This window comes from Cricetulus griseus (assembly GCF_003668045.3).
Source record: "Cricetulus griseus strain 17A/GY chromosome 1 unlocalized genomic scaffold, alternate assembly CriGri-PICRH-1.0 chr1_0, whole genome shotgun sequence".
Classification (NCBI taxonomy): domain Eukaryota; kingdom Metazoa; phylum Chordata; class Mammalia; order Rodentia; family Cricetidae; genus Cricetulus; species Cricetulus griseus.
This window is the reverse complement of record NW_023276806.1, coordinates 219,593,596-219,621,395: the sequence shown is the minus strand read 5'-3', so window position 1 is coordinate 219,621,395 and position 27,800 is coordinate 219,593,596. Positions and strand designations below refer to the sequence as shown.

The window sequence follows — 27,800 nt, the reverse complement described above, 5'->3', positions numbered from 1 at the left end:
CTGGGCTGCAGCAGAGCCAGACTATCACAGTTACTGGAGGCAATTTTGTAAGCAGTTACCAAGAGACATTAATCTAAGAGAGCACAAGACTTCAGTTGTCACAGCCTGTACATCCCCCCATATACAGAATGTTGGGGCTACTCAACAAAACAGAACACTTGGGTTTCTGGCTGCTCCACTAACTTGACTCGATTTCATAGGCAGAAGTTTCTGTACTCCTTTTCTCCATAAGAAAAGCCATACATACTCCCCCCGTAATTGCAAATAATTACAGTTCCATTTGGTATTACAATTTTACTTTTGTCCAATGTGAAATTATGAAGATTTTTGAGAAAGACCTAGAGTTCACAATACAGAGCTTTGTGAAACACAGTGCCTATGAGCATTATCCCATGGTACACAGAAGCCACAGTGCTGGCCTGAAGCACAGAACCATTGTTGGCATAGAGTGTGTTCACCCTGGGTTTATCTGACAAAACATCCTGGATCCGTAGTACCTGTCAAGAGAAGATCACTCATTAGTATCCAAGAAAAGCTATCTAGAGATAACTCCCTTCCCAATAATTCTGGGACAAATACATACTTTCAGAAACCAATAAGCTAAAAATCTGAAGTGTATCTGAATTAACTTTTCTCCTAACAAAGGTACTCCCAACAACATCTCCACACTAAAATAGACTAGCTGTTAACATTAATCAAATTCGTCTATAGAGACCTTCAGCAATTTGATAATTTGGAATCCTTAGAAAAGAAATTTGGGCCCCATAAACACTGGTCTAACTCCTGACTTGGCAGTAGTTCTCTGACTTTGAATGTGCCTTTGACTGAGCTTATAGCATGAGGACAGAATCCTGGGACAAGGTGACTAAGGAACAACCAGTTGGCCAGTCAGCTAGGCCAACTTGCTAGTCAAAAAGGTGGTAGTCTTCACTGCTGATGGACCATGCATCTGTGAAAGGGCCAGGAAACAGAAAAGAAGCACAGGGGTTTGGAGGCACCCCTGCCTAGGGCTGTTATTGATCCCCAGGATTAGCTCACTCAAGTTTTGCTAATCAGTAAACAAGCAACTTCTCAGGTTTCCAAGTAGCCTGGATAAAGTTCACTGGGCAGGGTGGGGGTGGTGGATGACAAAGACCGAATCAAAGGAAAACAACCTACCATGAAGCAAAGGTTTCCTTTATTGATCTTTTGCAATAGAATGAAGCTTCAGATTGTTTTTTGTTACCTTTCATTTTTGTTTTCATTCCAAGCTCCAACAACTTTGTTTCGAGTTTGCTACATGAAAACAAAGGAGCTTGGATCTCATGCCAAAGCACAAGACGGCTAAGGGGAGAGGGGTCAGTAACTATGGCTAGATAAGGCTTATTTAGAATCAACATGGGTTTTTGAAAATAGGGGCGTGGAAAACAGATCAAGTTTTCAATTATGTCATGATGATACTTGCATTCCCTTTGTGCTGGATAGTTTTATGTCAACTAGATACAAGCTAGAATTATCTGAATTTCTCAGTTTCTCAATTGAGAAATTCCTTCATAAGATCAGGCTGTAGGGCATTTTATTAATTAGCAATTATGGGAGATGCCATCTCTGGGCTGCTGGTCCTGGGTTCTATAAGAAAGCAGGCTGAGCAGGCATGTTGAGCAAACCAGTAAATAGTTCCATGGCGTCTGCATCAGCTCCTGCTTGATCCTGCCCTGTTTAAGCTCCTGTCCCGACTTCCTTTGATGATGAACAGCAATGCTGAAGTGTAAGCCAAATAAATCCTGCCCTCCCCAAGTTGCTTTGGTCCTGGTGCTTCATCACAGCAATAGTGGCCCTAACAAGGACACACCTAAAGCAGACGCTGTGGCTGGGAAGCTCTGTCTGTCTCTAGGAAGGCAGCAGGGTATATATCTGAATAAGGGCAGGTGTGTGTGTGTGTGTGTGTGTGTGTGTGTGTGTGTGTGTGTAAAATTTTAATTTCAAAAAGAATCTAGGACAAAGTCAGAATATGTTGACTATTTTTATATAAATATAAGTGTGAAAAAATTAATAATGAAACTACATAAACTTATGCCTTGCTTTAGATTGCTCCATATAATAAGTATCAGCGATACAAAAAGGCTAGTGGGTAAACAGCAAGTGTGTGATGGAAAGCTTGTATTCACTATTTTCACTATCTAATTCCAGAGCAAAAGTTGATCTACTTTGCTGAAACTTATTGTTGAAATTCTATCTAACTTTACTATTACATGCACACACACCCTGCTGAGGCTGTTTACTGCTGGTGTGCATGTGTTTAGGGCTGCTTACTTGGGACTGATAACCTATCAGAAGGTTCATACTTGGAAAAAACTGATTCTCTTTCTCTCAGCCGCCATTGACTGGCCGTAACTCTTCATTTAGAGGTAGGACTTTGTGATATTTTCCTCACCCACACTGACATGCCAACTGCTGTTGTCATTGTGCGGTTCTTATATATAATTTCTTCTAGACATTACTGGGAAACTGCACCCATGAAACCTCAACAATAGGATTGCCTTCAAATATTTCTTGATGCTCAATAACTGATTTCATGACCGATGTGTTAATTTCAAATAAAAAATTTAAAAAAAAAACCAGCCATACTCTTCAATAGAAATGACCCCTCCTGGGTCAATGAACAAGCTAAATTTTGAATCTCAGTTTCTCAACTCCCCAAACATGTCATACCTTTCTTCAAGCCACACCTTCTATTCTCTTCTCTGTCTTCAACCCAGGACCTGTCCATATCTTTTCACAGGCATTTCAGCCCTCTACCTAACTGTGCTGTTTTTTCCCTATACAACTTACCATCTGTGTGAGTTATATGTTCCTTTTGTAAGTGAACTTATATGTTCACTAAGTGTCTGTCCCCTAAGAATAGGGGCCTTGTATGCTTGTTTAAAGTTTTATTTTATTGTTTATATTTTTAGTAAGCATGTGTGATTGTGTGAGAACATGGGCATATAAGTACAGGCATAAACATGACCATCCCTTGTAGAGGCCAGAGAACAACTTTCAGCAGTTGGTTCTCTCCTTCCATGGTAGACCCAAGAATGAACGTAGCTCATTGGGCTTGCATGGCAAGTGCTCTTTACCATCTCACCCACCAGTGCATGTTTCATTTTCTAATATAGCCTAAACATTAGAAAAATAGCTGGCAAGATGTAAATGTCAATAAATAAGTTTTTCCAAGAATGTGTGAAAGGATTGATAGCTGTAGTTAAGTTCAATGGAGTTTACAAATGTATATCATTATTAAACTCTATGTCATAGGAATGCAGTGTCTTATGCAATTGGTTTAAATGCTATAGATAATTCAATGGTTTTTCACTTTAGAAAAATATACTTTTAAATTTTAAAAATAATCTTTAAAAGAAAGCACTCTTGAATACTTTCCTATTAAAACCCAAGAACAAACATTCATCTACTTCAGAGTCTCCAGTTATTTAAACCCTCAATACAGGCTGTCTGAATGGAGATGGTTCTACACATGTCTCCCTCTCAGCCTCCCTGCAGCAGCTTCTCAGAGCTTGTCTTCATTAGAAACACCGTGGGACCACCTATGTCAATATAAACTATCTGGCTCATCTTTCTTCATTACTCTCCATAGCAAAGAAAGCCCTCATGAAGTTAGGACCTACTGTCTGGCAATGACATTACATTGGCCCCAGGTGGCTGAAAAGACTTAGGAACACCATCTCTTTAAACTGCTAATATCTCTTCATTTTCATTAAAAAGTTTTGTTCCATTCTGGAATATGAATGTGACCCACATAAATCCCCTCAATATCATCTCAGCAAATGTTCACTTCTGCAGACTTGCCTGTGAATTCAAGTATCAGTACTTACTTCTGACCCTGGAGGATCCTCGGGGTTGTAGTTCAATAGCTTCATGGGGTTAGGATGGCACCCTGCCAAAATATCTCCCGTGGCAGGGTCAATGGTCAAATTATCCACTAAGGTACCCAGGTGAATGACCTTCAACAGAGAGAAAGTAGTGAAGATATTATCTCAATGTAATCTGCCCTCCCCACTCCTACCACTACTTCTTGGTACTGAAAACTGGTATTTTTAGGGGGCTTTGTGATTGCACTCTAAAAAAATGTCAGTAGCCATGGATCCTTAAGAACATTTCTGAGTCAAGTATGAGATTTATGTATGGGGCCTTGTTGTGTGTGTTGGGTGGGGCACTCTTACCTTCACTTGAGTTAAATCCCAATTATCATGCTTTTCCATTATATGAATGTTCTTAGCTGTTACATCAGCTACATAGACATACCTGTAAAGTAAACAATGTTTACAATTAAGCAAGTAGTAATGAAATACAGCACTGTCTTCTTTTTGGAGAACAAATATAAAAATTCATATTGGTTTGAAGCACTACTGTGATGTCTTTCTACAATATTATAAAAGTAGATTAACAGGGTGGTACTTTAATATTATTGAAATGTCCATAGGTTTTTAATGTGAAATGTGACCATGCAGTGAAAAGTAGTTTTGTAGATGACATATAGGCTCAATCTCATGACTTAGGAGTTATTAATTTTTGTCAATTGAATGAGGTAAGAACATCTTTCCAAAGCAAAAGAGTCCATACTTCCTAACTTGGGGGTGGTCACAAAGCTTAATCACACTGTGTTTCCAAAACAGGAAAAAATGCTGAGTCATTGCTTTTTGTTGTGGTCATTTTTTGTCTTGTTTTGTTTTCTTGGGAAAGGGTCCCACAATGTACCTCTGGCTATCCTAGAACTCACTATGTAGATCAGGCTGGCCTCAAAATAACAGATATCCTCCTGTCTCTACCTCCCAAGTTCAGGCATTAAAGACATGCTCCACCACATCTAGTCTAAAGGCATTTTCTACAAGGATCATCTCCACTCACAATCTCAAATCTAAATGATATTATTCATAGTATTCCTCTGTTTTTAAAAGCCGTTAAGTCTCAACTATTTGCCCGGGATGTTCTCTTGTAAAATTTCATGAGGCAAGCTTTCTTGTTGGATTATCTTTGGATCATCAGCCCCCAAATAACAACATGGAGACTTATTATTAATAATAAAAGCTTGGCCTTTAGTTTAGGCTTGTTTACAACTAGCTTTTATAATTTAATTAACCCATATTTTTTAATTTGCATTCCGCCACATGACTCTGTTACCTCTCCTTTAGCATGGCATGTCTGACTTGCTCCGAGTCTGCTGGTGAAATCCATGCCTAGATTCTTCCTCCACTTCCTCTCTCTCCCAGAAAATCCTACCTATCCTCTCCTGCCTACTTATTGTATATTCAGCTCTTTATTAAACCAGTCAGAAGGTATCATGATAAAGACATATCTTCATAATGTACAAGAGATTATCCCACATTCCCATGCTTCTTAAAAGTAGTCACAGAGTTTCATAAGTCTGCAATTGTACCATCACTTGTCTAAGGTGTAGTGATATCTTGCTTGTACAAATAAAACCTATCTGAGGGTCAAAGAATGGAGCTTGTCACTAGCTAACCATAGAGCTCTGGAGATCTGTATAGACAGACAGGAAGCGAGCTAGCTGGGCAGAAACAGGATATAAGCAGGGAGAAACAGGAAATCGAGCTGTTGATTGCTGAGACATTAAGGAAGTAAGGTGTGGTGGTTTGCTCCTTCTCTCTGATCTCTCAGCATTTTTCTCTATATCTGACTCTGGGTTTTTATTACTTAGGCCAATTAAGAACTCTATTTACACTAAGGCAGCTTCTCTTTTTAATTAGAGCTTTTAGTTAGTATGGCCTTATACACATGGTTAAATACCTTCTGGGGTTATAAGGGGCAAAGATATTGCATATCCATCCTGCTTTTAGAAAGAATGTTGGAAAAGAGTGTATTTAGTTTTGTAAGAATTTGGAACAAAGTCCATATTTTTTTTAGTCTCTCTTTTTTTTGAGGAGACTTAAAATTCAAGAGAACAAATAGTTATTAGGATCATATTTTTCATATGAACACTGGGTACAACTAAGTCCTCTTGTTGACTGCTTGAACATAAGGGAGTTCTTGAGGCAAGGAGCTCTTCAAAGTGTCAAGGGCAAAGGGCAGAACCATTCTGAAAGCACATACTTCTGGTTTAGTGAGACTGTGATTCCATTGGCAGAACTAAACCCTTGGGCCACTACTTTGACCTCTCTTGGGCTGTAGAAAAGAACGTAAGTCCAGTGGAAGTCCATGATCAACTCAAGAAGTACCAAGAAGTAGCTGGTAAAGTAGTGGTCTCTTGTAGCATAGAACTGCTCTGGTCCAAGAGCCACAATGTCATTCACACTAGAAAGAAAAAGGGAGAGAAACCCATAAGATATTTGAATATCTTGATTATTAACAAAGCCACTAACATTTATCTAGATCACCATGTCCCTCAGTTTTAAATGATAGACTAGAATTAGATGAAATAACTAATCCCATAAAATGTTCAGATTTTACTTCCACATGTTTTCTTTTGGCTATTTATGACTTTAAGTAAAAATGAATATGTATACTAACAAACTCTAGATTTGTAGATGTTAATGATGGTTTGCTGTGACAGAGTATCTTTGTTTTTCCTCTAGAATTAGGCTTAATTCTTAAAGTTAAGCACTGTCATGTTACTTGTTTTGACAAAAAAGAAAAGATATGTATATGGCATCTTTTCTTTGTGTGTATTTGTGTGCATATGCACATGTGTGTCTAGAGAGAGCAAATCAGAGGTTAACTTCAGGTGTACTCTCAAGTCCCATCTACCTCTATTATTATTATTATTATTATTATTATTATTATTATTATTATTATTGTCAGCCTGGAACTCCCCAAATAGGGTAGGCTGGTTGACTACTAAGCCCTAAGGATCTACTTGTCTCTGCTTTTCCAACACTGGGATTTTGAGTACATGCTACCTTGTGTAGCTAATCTTTTTCTTTTCTTTTTTTAATATGAGTTCTGAGAATCAAACTCCAGTCCTCATGCTTGTAAGATAAGCATTTTACTGACTGAGTCATCTTCCTAGGACCCAAGTGTGGCTTTTCAATGAAAGACTTGGAGAGCCAATAACTGATCCATTGTATTTTCATATTAACAAGCAATTTTTATGAGGGTATACTATTTTGGTCCTCTGAAAACCCTAAGTGAGGACAATGTGACACTAAGTCCTGATCAACACATGCAGCTTGAATGAGGAAATAAAAGAAAACCACAGAGTTTTGACCTATAGGCATTCCCTCCTGTCATAGCTTAACCAAGTCTATCTTGATTGACATTTAAGTTTTCTTTAAGCAGATAGGATAATGGGTGATACACTTCCTTTTTTTCCTCCTTCCTTTGCTCCTCGTCCTCTTCTTCCTCCTCCTCCTCCTTCTTGTTTTGGTTTTCTCTGTATAACAGCCCTGGCTGTCCTGGAACTAGATCTGTAGACAAGGCTGGCCTTGAACTCAGAGATCTGCCTGCCTCTGCCTCCTGAGCACTGGCATGAAAGACATGCAGCACACCCAGCCTTTTTTTGTTGTTGTTCTTTATTTCAAGAAAGTGTTTAATGTTATAACCACTAAGTCATAAAGACATGTATATTTTGGAAAAGAAAAGAAATGTGACTTGAAATTAAAAAGAAAGATGAAAGGTATTTTACGTGTGTGTGTGTGTGTGTGTGTGTGTGTGTGTGTGTGTGTGTGTGTCTACAGTGCATGTGTAGAGGTCAAAGGACAGCTTGCTGAAATCCAATCTCTCCTTCCACCATGTATGCCCAGAGATCAACCTCAGATTGTCAGCTTTGCTAGTGAGCACCTTTACCCACTAAGCCATCTCATGAACCATTTTTGTTTCAAACAAACACAATTTTAGGAAAGGGAAATTTAGATGAGGAAAGGAAATATTTTGCAATTTTCATGCAGTGTCCCCTATCACTGGCCTATTTATCTTTCCTGAATCATCCTAAGTGCCCCTTCTCCAGAAAGATCTCTACTGACACCATAAATTACATTAATATGCTGACTGTCACTCTACGTTAAATCCCCTTAGCTTCCTTCTGTGAGACTCTGTCTTAAAATTGTACTTGCTGCTCAATGTGCGTGTGTCACAGCCCCTCTCAAGCTCCTCTTTAGGTCCTTGACACCTCTCCTGCCTATTTCTACTGCCAAGTAGGAGCAGATTCAATCAGTTCTGACAGATTTCCCACAGGTACCACTTCACCTTACCTTACCTTATATCTTGGCCTCTTGCCTCCCACTACAGACTTGTCGCTGTCAAAAGACAGGGCACCACTGGGTTTGACTTGTACATGTACAAGTGGGCAGGATAAGGATGAGAAGGCCCCCTAGGGTACCTTTAACTAAAAGGAGATGAGGTTGCAGGATAAACTTTTCTCTCTTTTATCTTGGTCAGATCATTGTGAAATGAGGCTCATGTTGCCTCTTCAGGGTAACCCCAAGATTTCAAGCTGTGTCATAACTGCACTTGGTAAAGGCTGTCTTGACAAGGCTTCCCACAGCTTCCCCATGTGTGTATTTCCTGGGTCAGTAATAGTAAGCTGCCATCAACTGTATGGATTTAAAACAACAGGAGTTACTCTAACACAGTTCTCAGAGTAAGAGTATGGGATCGAGGAGTTAGCAGAACCATATTAGCAGAGCCACGTTCCCACATTTCTGTGGGAAGACCTGTTTTTTTTTTACTTCTCCAGGTTCAGCTAGCATCCATTCACTGACTTGGAGATCTCTCCCCCCAGTGCCGGTATGGATCTCTCATTGCTCGTCATCCTTCTGCATCTGTCTGCCTTCTTACTGGGTTAAGAATATATCCTACTGCAGTCACACTTCTTCTGTAGTTACCTCTGCAGGTATTTTTCTAAGTAAGGTCACATTTTGAGGTATGTGTGGTTAGGAATTTAAACACATATATTTATATAAAATTTTAGAAAAGTGGAATTTGGAAGGCTTGGGAATCATTTTACAGCTTTGTAGGACCTAATTCAACTCATAACCTTCCCCTTTCTTTATTTCAGGATTATCTCTGACTTAAGTTTTCTAGGACCTAACACCCTCCCGATGGTTCCCTGGATCAGGTGTTTTCTCGGACCCCTTCTGTTAGGTCATATATTCCTCATAACCGGCCAGTGAGGTAAACCTGGTCAATGAGAAAAGGCCTCATTTTCCTATGAAATTGAAGCACATCGTAAGTGGCTTATCCCATTCCCCAGAAATCCTGGGAGGTTCGGGTCCACTGTGGCCCAGAACCTAGTGCTATGCTTACTTCATAAGAGAAAAGCCCTTTATTGTTTAAGGCTTGAAATTGACTACCCACTAAAACAAATTTAATTTTACAAATTCAGTAAAAATGGTGTAGATCATTACAAATTAAGAATGCAACTTGGAGCTGATGGACCCAGGCTTCCATGATGCTTATGCCAGTAACAAACAGATTCAGGCAACCTACCTCGCCCACTACTTCTAAGAGACTCAGTTTACCCTTGCTTGTTACTAAATGCTATGTGAAAATTCAGTTAAAGTACTTTGACATAGCACTGGGTACATAGTCAAAAACATTTAATAAAGGTAATTTTCTAAAGTGCCCACAGGTACAGGTTTGTTTGTTGGATTTTTAAATCAAATTCTTCTTTTAAAAATCAGATACAAAGAAATAAGCCATCCGGAGGTTGTTTATAACTCACAGTGGGTAAGGCTCAGAGAACACAACCTACCAGGACAACTGGAGAGGGAGTAGGTGTTTAAAGAGAGAACAGTATTGAGTTGCTGCGGCAAAGAGGTTGGAATTAGAGCTGAGAATCTAATTGAGCACCTTTATAGGATTAAAGAACTTTCAAAAAGTTGGAAAATATAGAGACATTCAATACTGAACATGGCAATTTCTACTGAGGTCCCACCACAGGAAGCTCTCGAAAAGCTTTAGAAGAAAACACTGCTGCAAAACAAATGTTTAAGAATGCCTGCTGAACCAAACAAAACAATGCATACAGAGGAGGTGTGAAATACAAAGAAGCATGAAAGGCTTTAATTCCATACCTCTTGAGAAGTTCATGTTTTATAGTTTTCAGGTGGACGAGAGAACGTTGTTGCTCTTCGAATTTAAATATCTCCACAGTGGAGCCCATGTGAGGATGATTCACCACATAAAGATACACAGTGTTGTCTAAATGGGGCGGTTGGGTATAATGTCAAAGGAAGATGTCATTCCCAAGAAGTTGACTTTGCTTGCCTCCATTATTTAGACTTCTTTAAAAACCCGTTCATCTCCCAAGGCTTTGGTGTTGTCCTGAGATGAGGTCTCGCTTAGTTATACAGACTTTTCTTGAACCTCTAGTCTCCAGTCCTGAGTGGTTGGGACTAGATAGGCATGTGCTACTTACTACTGTGCAAGGGTTTCCTTTAGGTGTCTTGCATGTCCATTGGATGAGTCATTAACACAGTGCTAGAATCTCCTGTTTTTGAAGAAATTGAAACTCAAATAGTGGGTAACCCGGTAATTCTACCAATTCCAAGGATCAGAGCAAAGTATGAGTGTCTGTGCACTGAGCTGTTCAGCCTCACCAGCATCCCCTGTCTTAGGGGAAGATACAGTGGGAGGTAAACACCTATAGTTTCCCTAGATGGCCTTTCATTAAGGGACTGAAAGCTGATCTCTACCGAGAAAATTAGGGGCGTGTCACAAATGTCTACATTTCAACGAAAAGTTCAAGAAATCTCAGGGCATGTGAATGCTTTAAAACAAACAGTAGTTATTTGCCAGCTACAGAGTGAACTAGAACTAGTCAAATACCTGAGGTTGAGTAACAACTCAGTGAACTCCGTGGACAGTAAAGTAAATATACCAAAGGAAACAAACCAGCTAAATCTGAGTATCACCAGCCTCAAAAATGTCCCTACCTTCCTGTTTTCACTCTGGAATGTTAACTGTTGTGAACGAGACTGATATCAGTGCCCTTTCCTGACTTGTCAGAAGGGCATAGGTCTGAGTTTTTGAGGGACTGGTCCCATCCTCTCACTGTGGAACTTGTTCTGTTTTTGGTCTTATTCACTTCCTTCATGTAGACACCAAACAGGTAATGGAGCAAGTCTGAGCCCCGGCATGCCAAATATACACTCAGGGCCCCTGAACACCTTGAGCTGTTCTATGCAAATCAGGGGGAGCTGCTCCTTTGCTAAATCTCTCCTTTGATCTGATCTTGCTGTGTTATAGCACCCAGCCTTTGGCAACAGAACTGGGTTGAATTTCAGGCCCTAAATAAACAGACACTTTTGTGGGCTACAGTATAGTACAGAATGGTAATCATTCAGGCTGCCCTGGTTTTGCCCATGCTTAATCTTCTGCTGGATCTTCTTCTTTCCACAGGAGAGAGAGAAGCTTTGTGAAGATTATTTTATTTTACCTCCTTGCTCTAACCTGGCAGTTCTCTGGGAAAGGTTTTGTTCTGGTGAAATAGCCCCTTAATTAAGGAAGGTGACTAATGAATATAACAGGCCATTAATCATATATATTCAAATTCTGGAAGCCTAGACATATGGCTGGCAGTTAATCTATAAACTGATCCAATCTTAAAATGCCAGCTGCCGATAACCCGAACTCTAATGTCCCATACAGTGAAACAGTCTAGGTTAGTCTGACCACTTTATTACATAGGCTCTCATGGAGTGTGTTAGCCAGCACAGGGTCAGGCAGGCAAAAAAGTTTGGTTTGGGGGGGATTAAGTACAATGTGGTTCCCACGTTTTACCCCATAAAAGACACAAGCTAAGTGAAAACACCTGGCTTCTAACTCAGAAGCAGCCATTTGCTAAGTCAAGTCAGCTCTGCATTGCATTTCTCTCCACTCAGCTTCTCCATCTTATTAAGTGGTCTATTTATGAGCTGCCTTGCCTCACAATAACCATATTCACATGGTCTCTGAACACCTGTTTGCTCAGGTCCTACTCTCTCTTAGTCACTGTACTTGACTCTCAGATTCCAGTAATGAACATGTTACATACACTTTTATGGTGAATAAACTTAGAGAAATATACCTGGAGAAAAAAATTAGCAAGTAAAGTATAAAAAAAATGTTGGATGAGGGAGATTCCCTCTTCATTACAATGGCCCCCACATTCTCAATGGATTCACACATGCATTAAATTTAAATTAGTTTGCAATTATGGGCTATGACCAAGCAAAATGTATCAGAGATTGTTATTTTCTGAGTGGATAGTATATGATTTGTTTCTGGGGAAATTCTGCAGATATGAGTCCCATGTCATTAAATTTGGTCTTGCAAAATGTAAAATTTAGTGAGTTTTAGTATATTCATAGAGTTGGGTAGTAATAACCACCACCTAATTCCAGAATGTTTGCATCAGCCGCCCCCCCTCCCGCCCCCGAAAAGAAATCACTCATTGTTTAGCTGTTCCTCTCCATTCCCCACCGTCCAGCCTCTGCCAACTGCTGATCTACATTTTGTCTACAGTTTTGCCTACTGGATGTTTCATGTAAATGGAATCATGTAATTAGTGATCTTTAGTGACTGAATTCTTCCGTGTAGCCTAGCATTTTCAAGGTGCATCTGTGTCATAGCACACATCCCAACTCATTCTTTCTATTGTCAAATGATGCTCTCTCATGTAAATTATATTGCATGCTCATCAGTTAAGGGACATGTAGATACCAGGAGAAATGCTGCTATGAACATGTGTGTAGGAATATTTGGGTAGAAGTGTTTCCAGGTTCATTGATAACACACCACAGAGTAAAGCTGCCATGTCACATGGGAACACCATACTCGGAACTGACAGACTATTTGCCAAGGTGGCTGCATTATTTCACAGTATCACCAACAAAGAGGCCCAGTTTCTCGACATCTTGGCTTGTCTTGTGTGTGCGTGCATGTGTATGTGTGCCTGCGTGGGATGCTCAAGCATGTGCACATGTATAAATGTGGGCTACACGCACATGAGTGAGTATGGAAGCTAGAGCAGGACACTGGCTGTCCTGCTCTATTGTTCTCTGCCTTATTGCCCTGAGCTAGGTTCTCTGGCTGAACTGGAAGTTCACTATTTTGGCTACAATGGTTGGCTGGTGAACTCTGAGGACCCATGTGTCTCTTGTCTCAATATTGGGTTTTCAGGAATAAACAGCCATACTTGGCTTTTTAGGCGGGTGTTGAGGATTCAAACTAGGGTATCTATGCTTGAAGAACAAAAGTTCTATTACCCACTGACCCATGTACCCAGCATCTTGTCTCTTTTATTAATGTCATCCTTGTGGATATGAGGAAGTGACTTCTTTTGACTTGACTCACATTTCTCAAATGGATAAAAATTGTCAAATACCTCTTTACATCTGAAGGGTTATTTGTATACTTTCAAAGGATAAATGTCTGTTCAGAAACCTGTCCATGGTTAAGTTAGGTTATTTGTCTTTTGGGTATTAGGTTGTGTGTTGGATAGCTTTATGTCCACTTGCCACAAGTTTGAGTCCTTGGAATTGAAGGAACCTCAACTGAGAAAATGCCTCCATAAGTGCCAGCTGTAAGGCATTTTCTTAATTAGTAATTTATGTAGTAGAGCCCAGCCTATTGTGAGTGGTACCAAACATGGGTTGGTAGTCCTAGGCTCTATAAGAAAGCTATGATGAGCAAGCCCATAGCAGCACTCCTCCATGCTTCTGCATCAGCTCCTGCCTCCAGGTTCCTGCCCTGTCAGAGTTTTTTCTCTGACTTCCTTTAGTGAGGAACATTGATGTGTAAGTCAAACAAACCCTTTCCTTCCTGACTTGTCTTGGTCATGGTATCTCCTCACAGTAACAGAAGACAAGTTGTAAGACTCTGGGTACAAACTCTTAACCAGACATATTATTTTGCAGACATTATCTGTCATTCTTTGGGCTTTTTTTCACTTTCTTGGCAGTATTTTTAGGTACAAAATCATGGTTTCAATTTCCATAATTTCAATTATCTATTTTTCCCATATGCTATTTTTGTGTATTATACTATTATTTTCAAAAGGCCTTTAGTTTATATGTTTGATTTCTCTGAACAGTATTCAACCAGGTTGTGGGAGTCAACTAAGAAGAGTGCTTTCCTCCCATCCCTCCTATCCATTCTTCTTTAGAACAATATTTTGTAAACATTATCATTTTTGCAAAGGTTGTACACATTTCTTTGGTGGAATAGCTCCTGCCCTCTACCCTTATCGTGGATGCCGAGAAGAGGGGGATCTATGACAACTCTTTCCCCCATTTCCCTTATTCATAGGTATTTAGGTTTTACCTTTGTCAATGAAGGTACTGATCCCATGAGGATTCAGTGATTCTTTGTCAAAGCCATCACTAATTTCCAGCGCTTGCGCCTTTGGGTTTTGCTCATTCAGATCCATCAAGAAAATTCTTCCTGGTTTGTCTGGTGCAAAGTTTGGCATGCCTGGATATTTTAATCCCTTTAGAATAGAGTCAGTATACAAACATATGCATATTACAGGAAACAAGGAGGACCCAAAGACAGACATACATGGTTCCCCGGAGAAGGGCAAAGGGACAAGATCTCCTGAGCAAATTGGGAGCATGGAGGGAGGGGAGAGAGAGCTAGGGGAATGAGAAGGGGAGAAGAGGAAGGGTGAGAAGGACATGAGGGAGCAGGAAGGTTGAGTCGGGGGAAGAACAGAGGAGAACAAGATAAGAGATACCATAATAGAGGGAGATATTATAGGTTTAAAGAGAAATCAAGTGCTAGGGAAATGTCTGGAGATCTACAAAGATGACACCAACTAACAATCTAGGCAACAGAGGAGAGGCTACCTTAAATGCTCTCTCCTGATAATGAGATTGATGACTGACTTGTATGCCATCCTAGAGCCTTCATCCAGCAGCTAGTAGAAGTAGAAGCAGACACCCACAGCTAAACAATCAACTGAACTAGAATCCAGTTGTAGAGAGGGAGGAGTGATGAGCAAAGGGGTCCAGACCAGGCTGGTGAAACCCACAGAAACAGCTGACATGAACAAGGGAGAGCTCTTGGTTCCCAGAATGATAGCTGGGAAACCAGCATGGGACTGATCCAGACCCCATGAACATGGGTGTCAGGGAGGAGGCCTCAGAAATCCATGGGGCCTCCTGTAGTAGATCAGAACTTATTCCTAGCATAGGAATGGACATTGGGAGCCCATTCCACATAGAGGGATAGTCACTGAGCCAAGACACATGGAGTGGGCTTAGGCCCTATCCCAAAGACTATGACAGACTCTGAAGATCCCCTATGGAAGGCCTCACCCTCCCTGGGGAGCAGAAAGGGTATGTGATAGGTAGGGTTTTAGTTGGAGGGGTGGTAGGGAGGAGGGGATGGAGAAGGAACTGGGATTGACATGTAAAACAATATTTTTCTAATTCAAATAAAAAGTAGAAAAAACACCAAACATAAGCATATTTAAATGAACCAGTCTACACACATACATATTTAAATGAATCGGTCTTCACACACATGCTTATTTAAATGACATTTTCATATGGAAGCCCAAATCTCAAAGCTAAACAGAAATGTTCCAGGTTCTGCATTTCATTTCAGTTTGGAGGATTTTTCACTCTGTCAACTATAGCCTTTATCTAATCTGGGGGCAGAGAGTCAGCAATGTCATTCCAACCTTGACTGTGAGTACAGGAATAGCCACGTTTGTGATAAGGAAGCATTTTTAATATAGAAAGAGTGGAGCCACAGATTACAATGCCAGGGACTAAGCTGTGTTACTTTCTCCAAGTCCTCTGGTCTACCAAGGTCTTGGGTGGTCGTCTATCAAATGAAACAACTGAAACTTACATTGGCTAAGATCTCTCCAATCTTGATATCTGATATTTTCCTTCCCTGAAGCATAGATAATGGGTGTGTGGTTTAATTCTATTGTTCTTTTCCTGCCACTACTTATATTAGATAGTCATAATTAACATCAGCCACAAGTCAGCGCAGGGAGCTAGGATCATAAAGATTCTGGTTTTTTTTTTTTTTTTCTTATAGGAATGTCTGAAAATTCTAATTTAAATCTTTATTCCAAAGAGTACAAAATATTCATCCTAGTACTTTGGACAGTGACCCTTTCTACCAATGTGAGGAAGTATTTATCAGTCAACGGTAGACATCCACAAGGTACTGAACCTTAAACATACCCTAGTTTCTTGTGCCAAACATTGAGGCTGGTTTATTTTACACCAAGTGTAAAATAACTAAACAAGTCAACAGTTATTTCATGGTCACATCTCTTCCTCATCACTCTGAATTAACTCCAAATAGATCGGCTTCTTTCTTCCCCTCAATTGCTAATCTAAATATTCTCCATATTCTATTCTACTGCCTCTCCCTGTTTCTCTTTCTGCTCTCACTCTTGCAAATACATCAAGTTTCTGGTCCTTCAATTGCCCTCTCGCCTTAGGGTGGCCAGTAATCTCTGCTCATACCCATCCATATCTTCAAGTGTTTTGAAAAGATTTAGTCATTCTTATTTTATGTTATATGCATGCTTGCATATACATACGCATGTTTGAGTACATGCATGCTTGTGTTCCATGTGTGGGCCTGTTGTCCTTGGAAGCCAGAAGAGAGTGTGGGACACCATGAAACTAAAGCTTTTAGAGAGAAGTGAGCTGCCATGCTGGTGCTAAGTACTGTACCAGGTACTTTGGAAAAGCATTAGTGATCTCAACTGTTGAGCCCTCTCTCCACCCTCCTTCAATATTTTCTTAAACACCCCCTCATCCAAGCCTTGCACCTCAGTGCTGTTGAAAGGATGTTTCTGAAGCCATCATAGGAGTGCTATCTGCTCTTGAATTTCCCTTCTTCACCATGCCCGAAGGAGGGATGGGCAGGGCCTGACTCTCTTGGATTCTGTTTCTGAGCCAGATTCTGTGCCATCAAGTAATGAACCTCACTAAAGAAGCAGAACCACTTCCTTCTTTGGTGGATCCTCTCTCTGCTCTTTCTTCACCTGGCAAAGCTCTTAAGAAAGGGTACACCTTCAGGCAAAAATGGGACATCTACCTCACAGCATCAAGCTAGTCAACATTCTAGCAGGGAACATGGAGGAACTCTTGAAATGCTATTGTCACTTGGTGGCTGCTAGGAGAGGAAAGGTCTATTTTCTTTAAGACCATGGCTCTAGTCCCACACCAATGAGGATAGATTCCCGGTTCATCGATATCTATTCTTCTCAGTTAAGGATGCCACTTATTCCATCACACCATAAAATTCAGTTCTCAGTTCCCCTCCTATAGCTAACCTGTCATTAAGTTCTTTGACTCAGAGAATGGCAATACCAAGGGGGGGTCATCTAGCCGTTTGTCTGAGTTATTCATTGTACAGCCTTCTTCTGCCACACCATGAATACATGAAAGGGTATGTGTATGTCTCAAGGCTGCACATCTCTACAAGTACCTTGGTATTATGGAAACAGATGAGGACACTGTCATCCAAACAAGGAGACTAGAAAAAGATTCAAAAGAAGCAAGAGTAAGGCACTGCAAATAAACATGGCTTGGAGGAAGAGTGCTAAGGAAATGCTTCTGGGAGGAGGTTTCTGTCCATGGCATTCCATTGGGTTAGACCTGGTGGCAGCAATCCCACTGTATGCTAGTAACAGCACACAATCCCACTCCTACTGCTCATCACTGGAAATAGTGGCAGTCACCTCAAGAAGCGGGCTTCTGAGTTCCCTCGATGCATTGTGGGTATGTGTGGGCATTCACTGAAGTCTTCCACACCATCATTCATCCTCACCCCTCAAAAGATCAACATTATGCTGGGTGCCTGGGGTGCTCATGAACACATCCAAGTCCAGATTCAAGGGACTTAAAGCCACATGATGTCACAACAAGCACCTATCAGGATAGGATGGTTCCCATGATAGCCCATCCACATCCAACACCGCCACCAAGGAAGACTGGCTGAGGAATCTGTGTACCTCCACAGGGAGGCTTCACTGAGAAATAGAAGTTAATGGCAAAGCGGGAGGATTGGAGTTAGCCTGTAGGCAAGAAGCATGCCAAGTCTCAAAGCTGGGGAAAAATACCTTCCTCGTCGCTTTAGAAAGACTAAGGATGTGTATTTGCATAGATCACTCTCTGAATGTGCAGCTTCTGAGCATTGTCAAGGGAGGCGGGAAGGTCATAGGAGAGACCAAAGAGAACAAGCTATTGAAAGCAGGAAGATGAGAGACAGAGCAAAGAGCATAAATCCTAAGCTTCAAGTAGGAGTTGCTAGTTCACAGAGGGATGAAAAGAGAAGGGATGCCGACATCTCTCACACATTGTTTGGGATGAGAATGTTTCCTTTCTGTTTAGCAATAATTCTGAATCTCTGTTGCCAGGGGGAGGCATATGGTAGGAAAGACAAATATTTCCTAACAGCAAAGACATCTCCTAACTATATGGAATGATTACTTTTGCAGGTCTGTTTGGCATAGCCCTGAAATCAAACTTGACAATAGAAAATTGAGGTCAAGGAAAAAGAGCCAGACAGTTTTGTTTTATCTTTGAGTTTGGAGAAAAAGTAAAGAAAGAGACCCTGCCTCCTACCATTTAAAATTCACGGAGACATTCTCTGTGCTATACTGTGCATACTTAAGAATCTGGAAATTCAGGTCATGGTTCCTATAGGATGATCCCTCACTTTGAGCCAAAATTGTTTAGACCTAAAATTGATGTAAGTTCATGGTTTGGGAAAAATGAAACATTTCCACATGAAATTCTGGCAACAGAAGTTAGTTCACACTAAAAGTGTGGTAAATCTTCTCTTTCAAAATCTTGGACCCAAGCTGTGGGGACTTAGCTGGGCACTAGAGTTCATGAATGGTATGCACACATCTCTCCTTTCAATATCTAACAAACCCATAAGAACAAAATCAGCAAACAAAATCTCAGACCCTCTTCCAATGTCCGTGACAATCTTCAACATCTATTAAAAACACTTCTTTTGTTTGCTGGTTTTTTGTTTGTTTCCTAACATGGCTTCTTGGTCATTTAAAATTTGTTGAGGTGGCATTGAAAACAAAATACACTTTCTCCTCTACTCATGGAAACACACTGAAGGAATAGCCGTGAGTCCAAATATTAAAGTTACACTCTTCAATATCTCCAGCACTCCATACATAAGCAGGCATGGCAAGAACACTGGTTAGTGCGAAGATGACTGTCAGACACTGAAGTACCACCTAATAAGGCAGTGATGGAGCTGAGAAGCAACAAGACAGATCTGAAGACTAGCCTGAGAGTCAAATGGACATCAATACACATTTAGAGACCCTAGCTGAGCATGCAGCTGACCACAGGGAGCTGCCCACATGAGGCAGCCAGAGTTAGGTGTGCCTGCCGTGTTCTAATTAGCCCTCCAGATTGCGGTTTGGCTTTTGTAGGTGACTGTTCTACCCAGAGGTGGGAAGAACATGTAGGGGTCCATCTGGCATCTCGAGCTGGAAACTTTAATGCACTGTCTATACAGCTATTGATGTGAGCATCGGAGCAGTTGGCAAATACTCACAGTCGAGATAAAAGCCAGCCCACTAGGAAGTATATCAATATCTTCAGAGCCATTCTCTGCAAAACACAAAACAGAAAATAATCACAAAAATGCATATGTGGGGCCTTCAAAGAAGAAGTTCAATGGCTCAAACTTTTGAAAAATGCACTGACACTTTCAACCATTTATTTGGGAAACTATGGTAGTGTTTAGGAATCCCACAGATGTAGCTGCTCAAATAGAACATCTGAGTCCATCTCCACAAGCAAAATTAAGCTGGTCTTTAGGATTCCATTTCAGGAGGAAAGTGCAAAGCAACCTACCCTAGAGAAAGAAATTCATGCCCTAAGTTTATTCTTTAAATTATAACTTGGAGATGTTCTGAGAAAGTCGACGCTATTCCCCATGAGAGACGGTTCCTCACATCCTGAATTCAGCCATCACTGAAAATCTTCCAGTGAAGTCTCCATGCTAAGTGTTCCACATTCTACAACCTGTCAGACCAAACACTTAAACCACACTCAATAGGCGATCTGTGTGATAATGATCATTCTTGGGACGGGCTGTGGCAAGAGATTGATTAGAGAGAGTTGGGTACATTCACTTCTTCCATAAGAGCCTTGGGCATCTTTCTGTGGAAAGAAGTATGAAATGTGTGAGCAGTGAGAGAGAGGAGGATGTGATCTAGCAGCCAGAGGACCTGAATAGACATGGGGGAGGGGATGATTCTGGAGGTGGTGATTATCGAATACAGCTACCTATATTCCACATCAGAGCTCAGCCAAATGCTCCTCTGAAGAGGTGACATTCACACTGTCCCACCGTAAGGCAAGATCTGTATTCTCACCCCTTGAGCCTGGGGGGACTTAGAAGTTGCCCTAACAAATGGAATGGGGTAACTCTGATGCCATGTGACTTCCAAGGCTAAATGTCAGCCCTAGCGGCCCTTGTGTACTCAGTCTCTTCCTTCTCTTCGTCCTTATGTTTCTTCTTCCCTCCTCTTCCTCCTTTTCTTTCTTCTTCCCAATCTCTCCCGAATCCCCTCTCTCAAAATTGTACCTTGGGAGTGATAAGTGAAGTACAGAAGTCTGGTTTTTCAAAGCCACAGAGCACAGAATGTAGGGAACACAAAAGGTGGGGAGAAAAGCTAGAGGATCCTGGGTGGTTTGTTTTCAACCTTTGACTCATCTTTGCTAATGCAAATGGAACAATTAGACTGTCTTCACTAAGCCTGTCAATATTATAGGAAGAGTAATGAGGACTTTCTTCATTTTGAGGCTGGGTCTCCCTCGGTAGCCCAGGATGGCCTCGGACTCATGATCCCTCCTGCTTCAGCCTCCCGAGCACTGGAATTAGAGACGTGTGTCAGTATGTCCAACCTTGTTGTTCAAAGTCACCAAGTGTGGGGAGGTCTTTTACACAGCCACAATAATTGGAACACATGGGAAATGGTTACCTGGGGAAGTGGATTATTAGGTTGTCACTAGGCAGCACAATAATGAGAACAAAGCCAGAGAAAATGTAAATTGGAACTGATAGAAAAGCAGGTGCTGACAAACAGAGCCTGAGGAGAAACTAACTAACCTGGAACTAGTAATGTAAAAACTAAAACTAGCCGGAGTTTCCCGGTTCCTAAGCATTTTGGCTCATCAAGTTTTACCTATCTATGGTGCCCAGATGGCTTGAAAAGCTTGATGCTATTTCCATATGGAGTGAAATCCACACTGGGAAAACCCACACAGCAAATGAAGCGATTTTCAGCATCACAGTTTGGTTACTTCTCTGATAATTCTCCCACCTCTCAGCCCTTCTTGGTTTCCTGTTGCTTTTATCTCTCACTCTGTTCTGAATATAGAATAAGGTCTGCTCACCCTTGCCTGTTTCTCCAGGCAGAGCAAGCAAACAGCCTAGTCCTGTGCTTTCAGTTTCCACCCCCGTGCTCTGGGTTGTCCAATCAAGTTATTTTTGCAAGTTCAGACTTCTACAATTGCCCAATACTAAACACACCACCTGGTTTCTCATGTTCAACAGGTTTTAAACAGATTTAGAGGTTTCTTTCCTTCCTTCATATTTTCCATCTTACACTGGCAATGTATTTCTATCCCCAGGCACCCAGAGCAGGGAACTTGGAGCTATCTTTGCCACCTCCCTTTTCTTCATCCCCCCCCAAAATATCACTTGTTTATCATGTATGTACTTTCAGGGAGCTACAGTAGTTTCTTAATAGGTAAGCTTTGCTCACTTATTCCATTGTCTGTACTGACATTCATCTTCTAAACTACCAAGTTGATCCTGCCATTCCCTTGCTTAAAGTCTTCTGAAGGCCTGCTAGAGCTGGCAGTATAAATCTCATGCTCCTTGATGTAGATTCAAATCTATCCACACCTAGGCCGAGATTCAGTTCCCATGATCTTGCCTTCCTGGATCCATTCTGTGTATTGATGCTTCCTTGAGTAGTTTATGAGTCATTCATTTGTACACACACACACACACACACACACACACACACACACACACACACACACACACACACACGTCTTCATCTTCCTCCTGGTCTAGACCTTTCTTACACCTTCCTTACTGATAGTGGGCTACTGAGCATGGGGCCACTGCTTCAGCCTTTTTCAACCTCTCCTGGGTTTAGCATCTATCTTTATGTGCAAATATGGTTGTCTGAGGGTGACTCCAGGGTGACATTTTTCACACTGTGCCCTGTGGCTACTTGTTAGCTTCCTAATAGACCAAAAGCCTCCTAGGAACAAGGCCTGGCTTTAATTCAATGTTGTGTCTGTGTATTCTACATAACACCTGTCTTTTCATTGTAAATGCAAGCTGTTTAACTTAATAAGTAAGCATGTTAGCAATTTGAACTTTGTCTCAGTTTGGAGCTAAATGATCTGAGTAGAGGTGTCCCAGTTTGTAGGGATGTGGTTAGGAGATTTCACCCGTCCAAAGACATGAAAAAGAAACACATTCAGGAGAAACATTATGCTTCCATTCTGAATTGTGATCTTCACAGTTCTCCTCTGAGCCTGAGCCATACCAGCAGAGGCTGCTCCTGTTCATAATGGACTCTCTATAGAGATGCCCGCCTGGCAATGCTCTGTGAGTTAGAGGTATGAAATGCATTTTCCCTTACAGCATTTTCACCTTAAAAGGGTTCATCAGTCCACAACCCACATTGCAATTTAGTTTCTTTCTTAACATCTGTACAAGATATTCTGAGTTGTGTGAGCTCTGATTTGGCTCCTTTTCTCTCCCAGATACCATTTTATATATCTCCCAGGATAGTATCACCCTGACCTAATGTGCAGGACCCAGGGGTGCTGTGTTCTTTTCATGACTCCCCACCCCAGAGCCTAGAGAAGCTTGCACTCCAAGGTGGAAAAGCTAGACTGACAGCATTCCCACACTCCCCTTCCCTCATCTACAGGAAATGGACACAGCAAGTCCCAGGCATAACAACAGCAGGGAAACCAGTGGGAATGAGGGGGTCCTGTCCTCTGGGCTCTCCCTCATACCTGTCAGTACACAGCTATGGTCAAAACCCTCAGTTCCATCCTTCCTGAAGAAGCACCTATTATATTTCAACCTATCAACCCTACACAACTTGCCCTCACTCCAATAATTTCTTTCCTTCTTCAATCATTCCCTGTAAGTAACCCAAAACAGTGTAACTCTTAAAGTTTACTATATGTAGTTTTATTATTTTGTATAGTTTCTATAGATTATATATTTTTCTATAAAATTATATATTTATGTGATGTTATTAAAATGATATGTTATTTGTATAATTTTATTATTTCATACCTTAGGGAAATGCCAGCTAAGAAAACAAATGGAATTCACTATGGAGTAATAGCACATCTTAGAGACCAGGAAGGTGCAGATGGAAAGAAAAACAGAAAGGTGCAAACTTGATAATCCTGCTCACAAAAAGCCCAAATGCATTCAACTCATATTTCAAGTATAGCTCGGGTTAGATGCCAAGAGATGCCACATACCTTTCTTGTTGAAAGCATTCTCAATCCTCATAGGCTTGGCAAAAAGAAAAAGTTAGTACGAAAGGAGAGAAATGAGGTAGCATTATTGAAGGGAGAATTATTTTACCTTTTGATCCTGTGAAAATACTGAGGAATACATTTACAATCCCAGTACTTGGGAATCCAGGCTAGCAGGACTGTGCATGAATAAAACCAAAAGATAAGAAAAGAAGGAGGAGCAGGAAGGGAGGGAAAGGAAAAATAAACATCCAGAAGAGTTTTTTTTTTTTTCCACTGATAAATTATCTTTGAAAGTTCGCTCTTAGCCGAGGCTGATGGTACAAGCCTGTAATCCCATCTACTTGCAGTCCACACAGGCAGATTACAAATACAAGTATGACTGAGCTATACAAGGAGTTCAAGGCTACAAAGGCTAGCCTGAACAACTTAACAAGTCTCTGAGTTGTAGATACAGACTAGGAGTAGGGTGTTTGATTAAATATTCATGAGGTTCTGGGTTAGAGCCCTGGTAAAGCAAACACACACACACACACACACACACACACACACACACACACACACTAAATAAATAAATAAATAAATAAAATAAAATAACAAACAAAACCGGTCTGGTTGTAAAGAAAATAAAATCAGAACTTCCTTCAGCTATGTGCCTGCTGTGTTCTGCTTAACGTCCTTCACTTCCCCCACGGTGTTGCATGAAACCTTCTACTATTGAACAGTTTGGGCTCCTGACTAAGGTCTTTTTTGCTATTTCTATTTAAATAAATATCTAGTCGCCTTCTTTTGTTCAGTTTCCATTTGGTAATCTTCTAGCTATTTGCATTTTCTCTTTCATAAGACTTTTTCTGGAATGCCTATAATAAAAACACGTTGTCAGTAGATAAGACATTATACATCAACATTATATAAAAAAGACTGCAAAGGCATGGAAAAAACCATCCCAACCCTAATCTAGGTGAACATCAAGACCATCAGGAAATTAACTCAATCCCTCTGTATGTCAGTTTCTTCCATGTAAAGCACTGATAGTGTCATCTGTTTTATAGATCTGTGTCAAGGACAGAGCTTGCAAAGGAGGCAGGCACCTTTGACATGGGGGAAAATAATCATTAATATTGTCCTATTATCAGATGGTCTTCGGTCATCCTAACATGTTCAGTTCTTCAAACACAAGATATAAATATGCTACAGATGCAAAGCATGGCATGTTACTTTTTTCTTCATTTCGTCTAAGCAAGTTTGCAAATATTAAAACTATTTGGGTAATCAGGCTTACAATCTTAACTCTAGCTTTAGTTTCTCAAATGTAGTTGACTTATATAATTTGAGACTTAGACTAGACATCAAAAATCCTCTAATCTAATTATCCCTCTAAATTGCTTGGCAAGTTCATGTTTTGAGATGTATAGGTTCTCTGTGTGAGAATATTACTCTCTAGATCACCGGTTCTCGACATGTGGGTCATGACCCCTTTGGCAAAACTCTGTCTCCTAAAATATTTACACTATGATTCATATCAGAAACATTACAGTTGTGAGGAGGCAGGGGGATGACAAGTTCAAGTTCATTTTTTTTTTTTTTTTGCTATGTATTGTATCCAAAGGCAGCCTGAGATACTTCAGAAATGGTCTCAAAAGTCAAAAAACAACAGAGAAAAGACAACATTATTCTCCTTCAGAAAATGGGAAGAGGTAAAGGAATAGAAAAGCAAAACCAAAGGGTTTCTTTTCTATTTTCTATTTTTTAAGCACATATGGAAAGAAAGAGAAAATCCAAATTCACCTCACAAAATAAGCTGTGTTGTCTCATACCAATAAATAAGTTACAGTCTTTGACCCTAGGGAGTTTATAATCTGATAATGAAAGAGAACACCAGCTCAGAAATAAATCGTGTGGTAGGCGTGGAGTCAACTGAGATTCAAAGTGCCCTGAGAGTGAGGAGGAGAGAGACGAATCTGTGGCTGACTTCAGTGAGCAACTGTGGGGGAGAAAATGGCATCACAAGGGCAAGAAAGACAAAGAACACATTCCTTGGCGACAGTGAGAAGACTGGGCTGGGTTTTCGTTTCATTTCCTAGTAGCAAACTGGAGGCTTGCAGCCCAAGTAAACAATGTAGCGGGGGCCAAATAGGTGAGGTCAGTGGGAACTGAAGAGACTGCTGCCCATCGGTCCCCTGTGGAAGCAGGGGGGACAAAGAGGAAACCAATGGTCATAAGGTTTTTAACTAATAATGGACCAGCTGTGGGTTGAGGAGCCTTGGAGGGAATGGCAGGAGTGTGAAGCTGAAGTCAATAAAATGTGAACCTAAATAAACAAAATTGGCCTCAGTGGTGGAGAAAGACCTTCAGTTTGAGAGGCGAGAGGTATGGCTGCAGAGTTGAGGTGTGATATTTTGGAAAGACATCTAGGTAGGCTGAAAGTCTGAATATATATGAGATGTACTTGTCATGTTAAAGAATGTTAAAGAAAAAGGATACATGAAGTCAAGATTGTCAAGAAAGGGGGAAGAGGCCAACAGTCAAGAAGTCGCAGGTGAAATTCATCAGATGATGGAGAAATACCCTTTGTATGGGGTAGTCTGGGCAAAGTCATGTGCAGAAGTCACACCACCACCAAATAATAGGGAATGAAATCATGTAGCAGACTCAGGAAAATATTGACCAAGAAAAGCTGCTGTCTTCTCTTGGTCCTCCTTTTGCTTACCGAGTCCCTCAATCAGGTAGCAGTTCTGTGGTTCTATGGACTTTATTTCTCGTGATGTAGTAATTCTTTCTCTGTAGAAGATAAAAATCAACATGGGGAAACCAACACAGAGGTCAGAGCCCTGCATCCCAGCTCAGTATCTAAAAAGACGTGGAGGGCCTCCGATCTCTTTCCTGTTTTTATAGATGGCGTAACAGATAAGCAGGCAATGCCTTTGGTTTATAGTTACATAACTGACTCATGTGAGCACTGTGCTAACTTCCCAGCTATCGCTGAAAGAATAAAGCATGATTCGATACCAAATATAAGACCCCATATAATGCTAGGCAGAAATGAACAACATTATTCATTTAAATGAACAAAACAGCACCATATCATGTTTTAGAGTATTATGTATTATAAATCTTCACTTTCTCCCTTTCATCTTCTCTTGTTTCCTGTGACCTCCTTCCTCTAGCAGGGGGGGAAAAATCCACATTTCTGTGAGGTCTCCAAGAGCCTAAACCTGTAACTTTTGCTCTGTGTTCTTTTCAACTAAGCTTATGCTGACTTACCTTAAAATATGTATGTTCATTCATGAACCTGCACCCCTGCCCCGTGATAGTTGTTAACCAACCTACTTTTCAGCAGTGTTCTTATTTCTGCAGTGCATCCTTCTAAATATCGCTTAAAATATTTACTAAACTATAGGCAAGAGCCGGAAGTTAGATTTATCTTTCAATCACTTTTCAAAAGTACTATTTAGGTGTAGCTCTGTGGAGGCGTGCATTGTCACCCTAGCTGTATCAGACACAGGTGTGCATATGCCTGACCCTTACATTCACTATCTGACGATTCTGTCACTTGCTGTTTGGGGACCAAGTGCAACAATGAGCACTCCCAAGCTGGACTAGAAAGTCTTGCCAACAGACATCAGGTATCTGAACAGATTGCAGCAATGAACTGAGACCAGCCTTTCCGCACAGAAAGAGTATAAACACGATGACAAGCGAAGGCCTTAGCCCCACCTAGGAATAAGGCTTAAAAAAAAAAAAATTTAAAATTTCTTTCAGACCAAACTGACTGCTGGAGACAAATTCTGGGATGGCTGTCCCTGCAGACTCTTCTACTTCAAAATGTCAACTACCCTTCAAGCCAGTTGCATCTGCAGGGTTCATCTCTCTTCCTTGCTTCCTGACTCATCCTCCAGTGTGGCACAAGTTCCATAACCCAGCACTTTCAGTGCCTGGGTCAGCTATAAATATCCAACTGCCATTATGGTCCCCTCCCCCAAGTTCAGCACTTCTAAAGGACTTTAGCATTTCACAAGGGCAATGTTTCAGAAGACCTGGAAAAGGTTCCTAACCTTCAGAAATCAAACGTGGGCTTTCCCACCCTGGTCGCCTAGAGAGGCAAGCACCGCCCCCTTTCCTATGAGTGATTCTCAAGGGGGAGCTGAGTGGGTGGCACAGCTGCCTTCCACCCATTAAGAAGTTGGAAGCAGGTTGTCCTTAACGTAACTTGGACCAGAAAGGAAAAAAAGGATCAGAAGACATCTCCATGGAGGTGTCCACTCACCTAAATGTCAGAAGCCTCTCCCCTATTAAGGCCAAGCTGGCCCCCAGCACGGTCAGCACCACTAGCTTCCCCAT

The 27,800-nt window shown here is 41.0% G+C and overlaps 1 protein-coding gene across 2 annotated transcripts; it reads right to left on the bottom strand.

The window, feature by feature from the left end:
- Window positions 1-288: 288 nt before the first annotated feature.
- Pon3 (paraoxonase 3) lies at window positions 289-27,800 on the bottom strand. 2 transcript variants are annotated; one of them, XM_027389882.2, is made up of 9 exons: window positions 27,727-27,800; window positions 26,170-26,240; window positions 19,480-19,535; window positions 14,239-14,404; window positions 10,008-10,134; window positions 6,088-6,288; window positions 4,200-4,281; window positions 3,852-3,980; window positions 289-497 (listed from the first exon to the last, which is right to left on the bottom strand). In XM_027389882.2, the coding sequence occupies exons 1-9, from the start codon at window positions 27,798-27,800 to the stop codon at window positions 339-341; spliced, it is 1,065 nt and encodes a 354-aa protein (XP_027245683.1). In that variant the 3' UTR covers window positions 289-338. The 2 variants fall into 2 exon arrangements, with proteins under 2 accessions (XP_027245683.1, XP_035307708.1); XM_035451817.1 differs by lacking the exons at window positions 19,480-19,535; window positions 26,170-26,240; window positions 27,727-27,800 and having other exon boundaries at window positions 10,008-10,100; window positions 14,241-14,401.

What these genes read in the sequence shown, in the direction of transcription:
- Pon3 (XM_027389882.2), bottom strand. Translation starts at nt 27,800, where the DNA reads ATGGGGAAGCTAGTGGTGCTGACCGTGCTGGGGGCCAGCTTGGCCTTA. An exon ending in GAGAGGCTTCTGACATTTAG is followed by an intron (nt 26,241 to 27,726) that starts GTGAGTGGACAC and finishes TATCTTCTACAG; the next exon opens with AGAAAGAATTACTACATCAC. An exon ending in AGGATCCTCCAGGGTCAGAA is followed by an intron (nt 498 to 3,851) that starts GTAAGTACTGAT and finishes TTCTCTTGACAG; the next exon opens with GTACTACGGATCCAGGATGT.